This window comes from Lepidochelys kempii, chromosome 5, assembly GCF_965140265.1.
Source record: "Lepidochelys kempii isolate rLepKem1 chromosome 5, rLepKem1.hap2, whole genome shotgun sequence".
In the NCBI taxonomy this organism is placed as follows: domain Eukaryota; kingdom Metazoa; phylum Chordata; order Testudines; family Cheloniidae; genus Lepidochelys; species Lepidochelys kempii.
The window spans coordinates 44,742,310-44,754,701 of NC_133260.1; the positions used below are offsets into that span (position 1 = coordinate 44,742,310).

The following is a 12,392-nucleotide window of genomic DNA, read 5'->3' on the forward strand; positions in this document are numbered from 1 at the left end:
ATCACCATAAGCTACAATGGCTCAGTCAGACTCCTTCTGAAGACCTTACCTCAGGTACTGCAACCAATTTGTATAACCCATGCTGGTGAAGCACCTAGGGCTGCTGTTGTGTAGGGGTAGAGGGTGTTGCAAACTCAAGGCATTCCAGCAATTTTTTTTCCCCCCAATACCTTTTTGCCTAGAGTAGCCAGAGCCACAGTGAAGTGCAGTGAGAGTCAGGATTAGCTGCAACGTTTATCAACGGACAGTCATGACTTGTCTTCGCTGCTAAAAAAGGCGAGTTTTTCCTCTGGGTAACAAACGTGTGTGAGGTACCCTGAGGCAAAACCACAGTGGCGATAAGGCACTTTAGATTTACCTCAAGGTAAACTAGGTAAGGTCAAGCCCAGTTGGGGATACAGTGCTGTCACTTAGGCCTGGTCTACACTTTTCCTAGCTACATTACTCAGGGCTGTGAAAAATTTCATGCCCTGAGTGCTGTGTATGGCTGAGCCTCCCCAAAAAAGCCTGGTGTGGCCCCGTCCATGTTCCGCCCCCAGGCCCCATCCAGCAGGTCCTGCTCTTCTGTGGCCCAGGCTGGTTGGGGCTGAGGGACTGTCTCTGGGACTCTGGGCAGCTGGCGCTGGGGCCAGGGCCCTGCTGCGCTGCCCACCTGGTGCTTGGGGCACTAGAACTGTGCCACCCGCCAGCCTGGTACTCTGGGGGTGTGGCTGCCTGGTGCTCCGGGGCTGGGGGCGCTTGGGCAGCCAGGAGCTGTCGGCTGGTGGCCCGGGGGGGCAGAAGGGAGGGAGCGGGGGCTAGCCTCCTCCATCGACCAGTTCACAACTGCCCATGGTGCTGTAGTTAACGCAATCTAACCCCTGGTGTAGATGCGGCTAGGTCAACGGAAGAATTCTTCCCTTGACCTAGTTACTGCCTCTCAGAGAGGTGGATTAACTGCACTGACAGAAAAGCCCCTTCGGTGGATGTGGGAAGCGTTTATGTTACGGTGCTCCACCTGGACATCTGGAGCACTGTAGCTGTGCCACTGTAATGGCTGTAGAGTAGCTATAACCTGCAGTTACCTCACAGAAAAACTACAGTGCCTTGTCTCCACTGTGTTTTTACCCCAGGATAGCTCGTGGGACAGCTACCCCAAGACAGAAAACACACTTTTTTAGCAGTGAAGACAAGGCCTCACTCTCTTTGCAGTGAAGCTTCACTCCATGTTAAAGCTAATCCCCATACATGAGGATAAACGATGGTAGGGTAGTTTCAGGAAATCCTTACTGCCGACCAGGCCTCAGTGGTTTCCATTGTGCTAATCACCTTGGAATGCAGCAATTATCACCTTCCCATGCGTGGGAAATGGTGCATTCCTAAGGGATTTAATCACTTCCCCTTTCCTCTGCTTTGAGCAGGGGCAAGTAGTAGTTGCCTTTTCCTTGTGGAAAGAGGAGTAAAATATAATGCCCTAAACCTAGTTTTGCTGGCGTTGCTCTCATCATAGAGTGAAAGCGAATGCAGCTGGTCTTGTGACAGTCACTGCCTTTGGGAGAAAAGAAATGGCATTTCATGGATTCCCCAGCACATCCTCAGCTGCCCCTGCCCCTGCCCCGCCTAGTATCTGCAAGGGATGAAGAGAGACTTTACCACTACTCCTATACTAAAGTGAAAGGGACATTTTTTTCAGGTAGGTCCTTGCCTTTTACAATGAAACTTTATGTTATAGTGAAGTCTTGTGTGTTAGTGGGGAAAACACCTCCCCCTAAAATTGTTTGGGTGGTTTTGATTTGTGTTGATTTGATAATATAAATTCTGTGTGGAGCTTGCCAGTTTTCTTTCTACAGAATCAGCTTTGAATCATGTCATGTACCTGTTTTCTATACCCTTTTTGGACCTGAACTGATGAAATGTACATATGTGCATGGGAGAAAGTGGAAGGGGGGATGGTTTACCTACTGTTATAGCAACAGTAATTGATGACCATGGCTTTGAATGATAGTTATTTCAGAAGAGAATTTTATGTAATGAAAATAAAGTATGTTCTTACTGGGCAGGAAATACTGAAAATAACCTAGGGCTGAACTCCTGATGGGAGTGTGGGTGCATCTCTACTGAAGTGGGTGGAATTAGACTAGCTTATGCCAGGGCTAAATTTGATCCAGTATTGTTCTCTTGTTGATATTAGATGGGGGTACTGTACCTGTCTTGGTTGGTGTCACAAGAATCTCCAATCAGGTCATTGTCAATATCTGACTGGAAACAGAAACAGAGGAAATTGTAGTGTTAACTGCTGAGAGAATATTAAAATGACAGTACTATATTGGCAGGATCAGTTCTTTTTATAAAATAGATCTTCTGGTGGGTGATCGAAAGAAGAAAACTTATTTAACAAGGGCAGAAAAACAAAGTAGTATTAAATTGGGCGGGACTAGATTCTGGGGTTCTAGCTGAAGGAATTAAAAAAAAAAAAAGAAAGTTGCCTGAGATACTGAAAATGAGTCAACCCTCGTTTTCCAGAAGAGGTTTCCCTCTTCTGTACCTTAAAAATAAGCCTACGGTGTTACACAACTGAAGAGAAAACTGTAGCAAATCTACTCATTGAGTAAACAGACTCTAAGTCTGTGGTGATAGAGGTTTTTGTCTGAATAAGAAAATCAACATTTGGCCCTAATGAAAGAAAGAATACATGTAACGAATCTGTACTCCCACTGGAGTCTTCCCATTGACTTGTATAGGCTTGTATTGACTTGTTTCGCCCACCACAGATGGGAGATGTTGCGGCAAATTGATCAGAGAAGGTGCACAATGAGACATGCAGACTGTGGAAAAAGCACCTATCTGTTCCTATTTCCAGTCTCCTTTTCCAAACTCAAGCTTTCAAAGTTTCACAAGTTTTTTCTACATATCCTTTAACAAAATGGAAGCAGCTGATCTCTTGTAGCTCCAACTGTCTCCTTCTACAGTTATTTGGTGCTCACCGTCACTTTTTCACTAACTTGGTGGCTGAGGCTTGTGCTATCCTACAGATTTTTCTTCCCCTCACTAACCTGGTTGGGGTTGCTGATAGTGGGGCAGCTGTCACAAGCGTCACCAACACCGTCGTTATCCCCGTCCTTTTGGTCCCGATTGGGAACCCTCTGACAATTGTCCAAAAGATTCTTAATACCTGGAAAAATCATCAATATTAGTCAAAATTAATCCCTCGGTTTCCAAATGTGTGTATTTTCCAAATGCACCCGTTTATGTATTTTCACAGAATACAGCATTACTGTTCAGCCATCACCAATGTCTGCAGCAGTTCACTTAGGGCACAGTGAATGATTACATCATAAACATTAACAGCAAATCTGTTTCTGTGCACATCTCATTTAATAAAGGTTAGGAGCATCTCACTAATGACCTTGCCTTGCATTCCATTTTCCTGCACACCTCACTGCATTCTGTCCCCATAATGCATTCTGTCCCCATACCATACAGTTTATATCATGTGACATTTCATTTATTATATTACATTTAAGGGCACTTGATTTTTATCCAAGCCCCACGCAGCAATGAGAATAAAATGTTGCATGACCGGGATCTCTTGGGCATTCAGGCAGGAGGCAGTCAGATGTGCTAGGATGTGGTTGGTCCTGTGGATTATTGTGAAGAGGTTTGGGGGGGTTTTTTTGGTTTTTTTTTTTTTTTTTTTGCTGTTAATATTGATAGTCCATTAAAATGTTCAACAGCCTTTTAATTGTTGTATGAATTATTGTGGAATTTAACTGTTGCACATTGCCCAGGGCTTGGGGTGGAGCAAAAAAAATAATCAATATTTACACAAAATAAAAAAAAATGGCTGCAACTAGGAGTTGCGTTCAGAGATGTGATCTCTGACAAAATCTCACATGAGAAGATGTGTTTGACCAAGTGACGCTGTCCCTAAATTTTCTGCATTTTAGTCTGAGTTGCTGCTGCTGTTGGGATTCATAGTTATCACACTTTGCAGTCTTACAGGTTAGTCAGAACTGTTCTTGCAACATGTTTCGTGTCCTCTACTACAGCCATGCCAATTGCCAGGAGGGAAACAGTCAAAATTGCTGGGTTTTACACAGTATCTCTGGGTTACCCCATCACTGTTGGAAACTAGAACTAAAGTATTCGGCCTTAGAGATGCCTAAAAGCTGGTTCCAAACATCTTCTGTTAGGCAATGTCGACACTACAGGACATACACGATACTAATGTATGTCATTCAGGGATGTGAATAAACCATCCACTGAGAGACAAGTACACTGACATAAGCACTGGACAGCACTATGTCGGCGGGAGGGCTACTGCCGCTTGTGGGGGCTGGAGTAGTTAAGCAGAGGCCCTGTCGGCTTAGCGCGGCTACATTAGAGAGTTTACAGTGGTGCAGCTGTAAACTCTCTAGTGTAGCCGTGCCGTAACACACAGCACATGCTGGGTGATTTTAAAGAATTATGTTAAGTGCAGATTGATCAACCATCTCCATCCATGTCATCATCACAGGCGTCTCCTTTCCCGTCACCATCTGTGTCCCTCTGGTCATTATTCAAGACTGTGCGACAGTTGTCACAAGCATCTCCAAAGATATCTTGATCACTGTTCCTCTGCTTAATGTTCGGCACCAATACACAGTTATCCTAACAGGGAGAAAAACACAAATTCCTTTCTGTTAAATTCTTACTTGAGTCAAATAATCCTAACTCTCATTTATACACTGTAAACTCTTTTGCAGATGCAAATATATTATTGTAAATAGCTTGGCATTCTATGTGGTCTATAAATCAGGACCAGATTTCACTGGTCCTATACCAACTTCCAGCTTTTATATACAGTGTGTGTGGATGAGAGGTACTACTGTCCAATGTGCAAAAGGGTTTGTTTATAACAGTGACTTTTGGTTCTCATTTCACATGGGTCCATTTAAAAGGTCTGCCTTAATATGCTGGTTCTCTTATTTAATGTGTTTTATTTCAGGGTCTGCATTTCAGGATGCACACTGCTTCAATCCATTAGGACAGTGGCTTTCAACCTGTGGTCCATGGACCCGTGGGGGTCTGCAGCCTGTGTCTAAGATTTCCAGAGGAGTCCGCACCTTCATTTGAAATCTTTTAGGAGTCCACAAATGAAAAAAGGTTGAAAACCACTGCATTAGGAAAAAAGCCGGCTCCCCCTACTGGTATATCCTCAAACCAAGACTCTGCTTGGCAATTTGACCTTTTCACCCAAAAAAGCCTGAATTCCAGATTTAACATGTTTTCTACTTTGGTATTAATTCTGCAAGGCCCGTGGGGAGGGGCTGGGGGGGACAGTAACAAGGAAGCAGCACTTCCCTCTTCTGCGCATTCCTCTTGAACACCTGGGTTCTCATCCTCTCTCCACCCAGAGATGGACAGGACAATAGGGCCCTACGTTAGTTTACAGTATCAGCTGTGTCTTATTGTTAATGCAGGTTCAATACTGTGAAGGCGCCAAAGCAATTCCACAGTTAGAACTGCATTAGGATTTGCATTTAAAGCAGGAATTACATTTTTTGTTATGCACCAATAACACAGTGAATCATCCCAAACTGACAGCACTTACTCTTTGAGGACCTGGCCTGCTTCAAAGCCCTTTGAAATCATTGGAAAGGCTCCCGTTAACTGCTGTCGGCTTTGGACCAGGCCCTGAGTACAGACTGAATTCTCACGCCAAACTATTCATTATTTGAGTTATAATAATTTTTAAATGGGCTTCTAAGTTCTTTTTCTGGGGATGAGACTAACTTTATTGCCTCTCCCTCTAGCAAATAGGCTCCTGGGTGTTTTTGAGATTTGAAAATTGTTTTGCTGTAACAAAATCTGAGACATGGGCTACTTTTTAAATTCATTGTTAATTTTTAATTGAATTAACACTGTTAATATATCTACCTGTGACAGGGTGTCAACCCCACACAGGACTAGAAGGGGTTAAGTTGGCCAGGCAGGCCTACTAACTCCACAGACTGCACCTGGAGGAAGAGCTAGGGAGCAGGGAGTTGATTGCAAGCGGGTTCAGCTGTGCAATAACAGGCAGGGCCTATAAAGCCAGGAAGCTGGCACCGAACAGGGACTGCTGCTGGCAATAGGGTTGCCAGGCGTCCGATTTTCAACTGGAATGCCTGGTCAAAAAGGGACCCTGGTGGCTCTGGTCAGCACTGCCAACCAGGCCAATAAAAGTCACGTTGGCGGTGCTGCCCGGCTAAGGCAGGCTAGTCCCTATCTGTCCTGGCACCACACTGGGCCCCGGAAGGGGCCGGCAGGTCCAGCTCCTCAGCAGGGTGGCCACGGAACTCCGCATGCTGTCCCCGCCCCAAGCTCCGCCTCCACACTCCCATTGGCTGGGAACAGAGACCAATGGGAGCTGGAGGGGGTGGTGCCTGTGGGTGAGAGCAGCTCACAGAGCCTCCTGGCCCCGCTGCCTAGGAGCCGGACCTGCTGGCTGCTTCCAGGGTGCAGTATGGTGCCAGCACAGGCAGGGAGCCTGCCTTAGCCCTGCTGTGCCCTTGGCCGGGAGCCTCTCGAGTTAAGCCTGTGCTCCAACCCCGATCACCTGCTCCAGCCCTGAGCCCTTCCTAACCTGGAGCCCCCTCCTGCACCCCAAACCCCTCATCCCTGGCCCCACCCCAGAGCCCGCACCCCCAGCCCAGCCCACGTACTCCCTCCTGCATCCCAATCCCCTGCCTCAACCCACAGCCCTCTCCCACACTCTGAATCCCTTGCCCCCACCCGCCCAACCTGGAGCCCCCTCCTGCACCCCAAGCCCCTCACCCCCTCCTGCACCCAAACTCTCTGACACTGCCTGAGGCCCCCTCCTGCACCCTGAACCCCTCATTTCTGGCCCCACCCCAGAGCCTGCACCCCCACGTAGAACCCTCATCCTCTTCCGCACCCCAACCCCCTGCTCCAGCCCAGTGAAAGTGAGTGAGGGTGGGGGAGAGCGAGCCACCGAGGGAGGGGGGATATAGTGAGCAGGGGGCGGGGCTGGGGCAGGGAAGGGGTAGAGCTAGGGTGTTTGGTTTTGTACGATTAGAAAGTTGGCAACCCTAGCTGGTAAAGGGCAGTCACTCCCTGGGAGGAGGGCTTGAGGCTGGTACACCCAGAGCAAGGAGCGAAACCAGGAGTCGTAGGAAGGAGTCATAGGATGACTATGAGCCGCCAATGTGATATGACCGTGAAAAAAGCTAATGCGGTCTTGGGATGCATCAGGAGAGGTACTTCCAGTGGGGATAAGGAGGTTTTAGTACCGTTATACAAGGCACTGGTGAGACCTCACCTGGAATACAGTGTGCAGTTCTGGTCTCCCATGTTTAAGAAGGATGAATTCAAACTGGAACAGGTACAGAGAAGGACTACTAGGATGATCCAAGGAATGGAAAACTTGTCTTATGAAAGGAGACTCAAGGAGCTTGACTTGTTTAGCCTAACCAAAAGAAGGCCGAGGGGAAATATGATTGCTCTCTATAAATATATCAGAGGGATAAATACCGGAGTGGGAGAGAAATTATTTAAGCTCAGTACCAATGTTGTTGGATCATATTAAAGAAGTTCTGTATTAAAATCACAAATGAGTTTGATTCCTCAGAGTTTAAATTCCAGGGTATTACTAATTAAGAGGTCTCTTGGTTTTTGGTACTGTTTCTCTCCCTCTATGTGTGAAACTTGCAAGCTGCTAATTGTGTTAGTACATTCTAAGACAGAGTCTGTTCTCAAAGCAATTCACAGAGAGAGAGACTCAAAGCAATACTCTGTAACAACAGAAACAGCACCCAGAGACTCCCCGCCCTTTTGTTGTATTAACAATTGTGATTAAAATAGAGATAGAGGATGTATGTGGATGGATGCTTGGTGTGGATAATAACTGAATGATCAGGGAGGTGCCAGCCTAAGAATCCAGTGTCCATCGGCTGAAGAAGGCGTCAAGTGGAAATAACCAGAGGACCCCACCCGGAGGGCAGACTGGAATCCACCCAACAGCCTCAAGAATGGGAGAACCAAAGAACAAGATAACATCTTGGAGCCGTCAGGAATGTGCTATCTGCTGATTGATTCAGCAACAGCATGATGAAGCAATTCCCATAGACTGGCATAGGAAGAAATTCCTATAAAAATAGACTCTAAAAAGTGAGAACTTTGGGGTCTGATTCTGCAAACCAACTTCCAGGAGCATCAGATGAGCATCTGACAAGGCCCTGCTCCCTCCTCATGTCCAGGCCACCTGGCCAGTGACTTGGCATGAGTAACTCTAAGGCTGGTAACTATGATAACAACCTTGCAGAACCTGTGTGTGTGTGTGTGTGTGTGTGTGTGTTTGTATGAATGAATGTGAGAATAAATATGAGATTGAATGGAATGTTATAGCTATAACTAACTGCTTACTATGATTCTTTCTGTATTCACAATAAATGTGGTATTTTGCCTTTTTCCCTTTAATAAGATCCTGCTGGTTTTTATTTTATTGGTACAACATTTTGGTGGAGAATTGCGAAAGGGGGAATATTGGTAAAAAACCTCAGTTATTGTAAATATTGGTGTGCACACCGCCAGCTCTAGTGAGCTAGGCATTTCTATTAGGTTAACCAGACCTGCTGGCCTCCGAGAAGGTAGCAGGGGACCTGCTGGCCTCCGAGAAGGTAGCAGGAAAAACAGATTAAACCAGACCTGCTGGCCTCCGAGAAGGTAGCAGGAAAAACAGATTAAACCAGACCTGCTGGCCTCTGAGAAGGTAGCAGGGGACCTGCTGGCCTCCGAGAAGGTAGCAGGAAAAACAGATTAAACCAGACCTGCTGGCCTCCGAGAAGGTAGCAGGGGACCTGCTGGCCTCCGAGAAGGTAGCAGGAAAAACAGATTAAACCAGACCTGCTGGCCTCTGAGAAGGTAGCAGGGGACCTGCTGGCCTCCGAGAAGGTAGCAGGGAAAACAGATTAAACTAGACCTGCTGGCCTCTGGGAAGGTAGCAGGGGACCTGCTGGCCTCCGAGAAGGTAGCAGGGAAGAACAGGTTAACCGGACCTGCTGGCCTCCGAGAAGGTAGCAGGGAGAAATAGGTTAACTGGACCTGCTGGCCTCTGGGAAGGTAGCAGGGGACCTGCTGGCCTCCGGGAAGGTAGCAGGGGAAAAACACATAGATTAAGCTATGATTTCAGAATCTAGGCTGTGTCACTTGCTAAGTAATACCAGCAGTGACAAAGAGATTGAAATATCCATGTTAAGATGTTTAAAAGAAAACAGGGTAAGCCAGTACTAGAGGGAGGAATGGAGTCAGAAGGAACTCCAACCTCACCTTTTGTTAAAGAAATTACACCTTTTAAACAAATCCTTCAAAAAAAAATTTGGGCACAGTCCTTGGACTAAACAAGCCCTAGCTGATGTCTGCACTATTTCGGACCTAGAGGATAGACTGGCTCAGTATATCCTCATATACAAACCTTCTAATGCTGCCAAAAGAGATGCAGCAGCAGTTTGGTTGTTGTGGGAGGCATGTAAGGATTCTTCCCTCCGCTTGTCTTCATGTAAAGAGGAAAAGGCACAAATGGAAAAGGGAGCAGACAATTGGAAGGTGCTGGCTACAAATATCCAAAGCCAGCTGAAAATAGTGAAAGAGGCACTCCAGGAATACAAAAAGAGTGAAAAAGTTAACTCTGCAGAGGCTGGAGGGAGGCAGGTAAAGGGGGAGAAGGTCCTATGTACGGCACCCCCAGGCATAATTACAAAGAGAAAAGAGAGTAAAAAAAAAAAAAAGTTAACTCTGCAGAGGCTGGAGGGAATTAAGCAGTTAAACTTTGTATTTCACCCAAACAACTTTTAACCCAAAAATGTTAAAAAGGAAAAGTGTTAGAGCATTCTTGGTTTCTTTGCAGCCATTCTGAAAGAAAAATGGGCCCTTTTCCAAAGGAATGTCTGTAAATTAGCCAGGCAAAAATAAACTATCTGATTAAAATCATTTGACTGGACAATTTAGTCAAATTTGCTAAAAGAACATAAGAGGGTTCTATTGGAACTTAACTGCCTCAAATGTATAAAGGGAATGTAAGATGTAAAAAACAGAGCAGTGTGGAAGGGATGTTAAGGAAAAGAAAATGTGTATGTATCTGTCTGTGTGTGTGTAAATATGTAAAGTTCTAAGGACCAGTTAGTTTTGTTTTTGTTTTAAATAATGCCACTAAAAATCTATTTGACTCTTTAATTCAAAGTTGCAAAACTGACAGACCTTTTTGCTAGACACAGGTAATTAGTGTTGTTTGGCTTTGGGATTTGGCATTTAACCCTTAAAAGGTAACTCAATGCTTTACAAAATTTAAAATGTTTTTAAGTTGTGGCTGCAGCAGGGCAGTCAAAATCAGGAGAATATAAAAAAAAAAATTTTGGATTCTTTTTGTTTGTTTTTTGTTTGTTTGTTTTTGTAACAAAATAGCAGATGAGAGTTGTAGTAAAAAAAAAAATTAAAAAAAGACAGTGCCTCTCTGAAGCAACAGCAGGGGTGAGGTGCACAAAACAAAAAGAAGCAATGTTAGAAACACTGAGTCTTAAAATGGCTCTGAGTAATCAGACTGTCACTTTGATAAAGGTACATGAAAACTCTGTAAGCAAAAAAAAGAAATAGTGACACCTTATGTAAAAATGGATCTGGATAATGTTATAGAAGTTAAACTATGGAAGAAATGTGCATTTGCCCCATAACATGTGCAGGGTATATTGTAGAAGGGTCAAAAGAAATGCAAACATACCATGCTACTTAATTAAAATGCTATTAGGGCTCCAAAGGGAGCCACAATAGGTTGGGTTTTCTTTTTCAGATTGCTGTGTGTTTTGGAAGCAGAAGTTAAAAGTAATCAAAACTCTGGTGAAAGTTGATTGTGTCCCTAAGACAGAGTCTCTGAGCTGCTGATGGCTTTAAATCCAAAAGCAGGAAGTTTCTGTGAAAATGCAAATTACCTAAATGATAAAGGAAGGAAAGAACTAGCAGCACAAAGGAGCTGCAGATAAAGGACATACCTGGTCAGCAAACAAATTATCTAAATAAAAGGCATGGGATAACAAGATAATTTTAATAAATTTAATGATAATAAGTATCCCTGTAACAACGTATAGTGTGTATGATTTTTGGAAAAATCCTTTAAGGTCGTGTGGTAATGATGCTTCTCAGTTATTACCTGTAAATAAAACTTAAAGCTTAACACAGCAGGAAAAACATTATAAACTTGGTCTGCTGTATAAGAAGGAAAACTCAGGGATTTAATGACTAAACAGTGGGATAATTTCCCCATAACCCTTAAAAGATAAAAGCCTTTGAAACCTGGCCTGCCTATAGAACAAAAACAGGAAAATATGGGGGCAATTTCTCTGTTTTGCCTGCAATCAGCAAGGGTATTTGTAAAAGAAATATTTTAAGCAATAATCTGCCACCCCAAAAGGGGTAGAAACATGTTCTTTTTGTCTTTCAGAAAATCAGGAAAAGCTGCCAGCTGAAAAGCAACCCAATACCATGAATCTACTGTCACAATAGAAATTGTGTTCTGTGTTCTATGTTTTGTCTTGTGTTTTGTGTTGTTGCTAGCACTGTTGTGTGTTTAAAAAGAAAATACTGAAGACCTGCAGGAACTTAAAAATAAATTAAGCTTTCTGTCCCAGCTACAGGACAGCCTGATACAAAAACAAGTACATGCCAATGTAGACTTGGTCCAAATTGGTCTGGGTAACCTAAAAGGCCGATGGAATCTTTAGTAATGGCTTAATACTACCACATGGCTTATCCATAAGAAAAAAAAATATTAGAAATAGGAAACTACACAGCCATAGCTATGGGATGCACTGAAATGCAGATACTTGCACTAGCTACTTTGGAACACAAAATGTTCTGGGTCATACTGGGAAATATTAAGGGTTTGATGCATTTGTTAAAAAAGAAAGAGATCATTGTTTGACACTTATCAATATGAATGGATGCAATATGTTTCCAGTATTGTAAACCAGACTTGTTAATGGGAGAAATTGTTGTCAAAATTGCACACCAACAGTCCCTGGAGGCAAAGGTATTGAAGGTTAACCCACTCCCCATATTACACATGGGATCCTTTTGGCTACCCTGGACCTTGAGCCAGTGGGCTGGGGAGGGAGGGAAGCTATTGGACACTAGAGGTTGTACCGAATGGACTCCTCAAAAGTGCGTGTGCCTCACCTTGCCTGTTGCCCCAGAACCTTGTAGTAAAGATACATCACTAGGATCATGTATGTGGCATGAATTGGAATCACAAACTCAAATTGCCTCACAGTACTTTCTCTTGAATAGGCTACATAGAAAGTGACACTGACGATTATAAATCTTAGTGTCAAAAAGGGGATTATGTTGGATCATATTAAAGAAGTTCTGTATTAAAATCACAAATG

The 12,392-nt window shown here is 44.3% G+C and overlaps 2 protein-coding genes across 3 annotated transcripts in view; one reads left to right on the top strand and one right to left on the bottom strand.

Moving 5' to 3' along the window:
- SERINC5 (serine incorporator 5) overlaps positions 1-1,618 on the top strand; it is an 82,093-nt gene extending 80,475 nt beyond the window's left edge. For both annotated transcript variants that reach the window (XM_073344122.1, XM_073344119.1), the window contains exon 14: positions 1,490-1,618. In XM_073344122.1, coding sequence (XP_073200223.1) covers positions 1,490-1,603 — 114 coding nt within the window. In that variant the 3' untranslated portion in view covers positions 1,604-1,618. The remainder of the gene's footprint in view (positions 1-1,489) is intronic.
- The window catches only part of THBS4 (thrombospondin 4), a 59,710-nt gene that overhangs the window by 10,541 nt on the left and 36,777 nt on the right, over positions 1-12,392 (bottom strand). The window contains exons 13-15 of the mRNA XM_073344118.1: positions 4,470-4,629; positions 3,033-3,151; positions 2,186-2,238 (exon numbers count right to left, since the gene is read on the bottom strand). Coding sequence (XP_073200219.1) covers positions 2,186-2,238; positions 3,033-3,151; positions 4,470-4,629 — 332 coding nt within the window. The remainder of the gene's footprint in view (positions 1-2,185; positions 2,239-3,032; positions 3,152-4,469; positions 4,630-12,392) is intronic.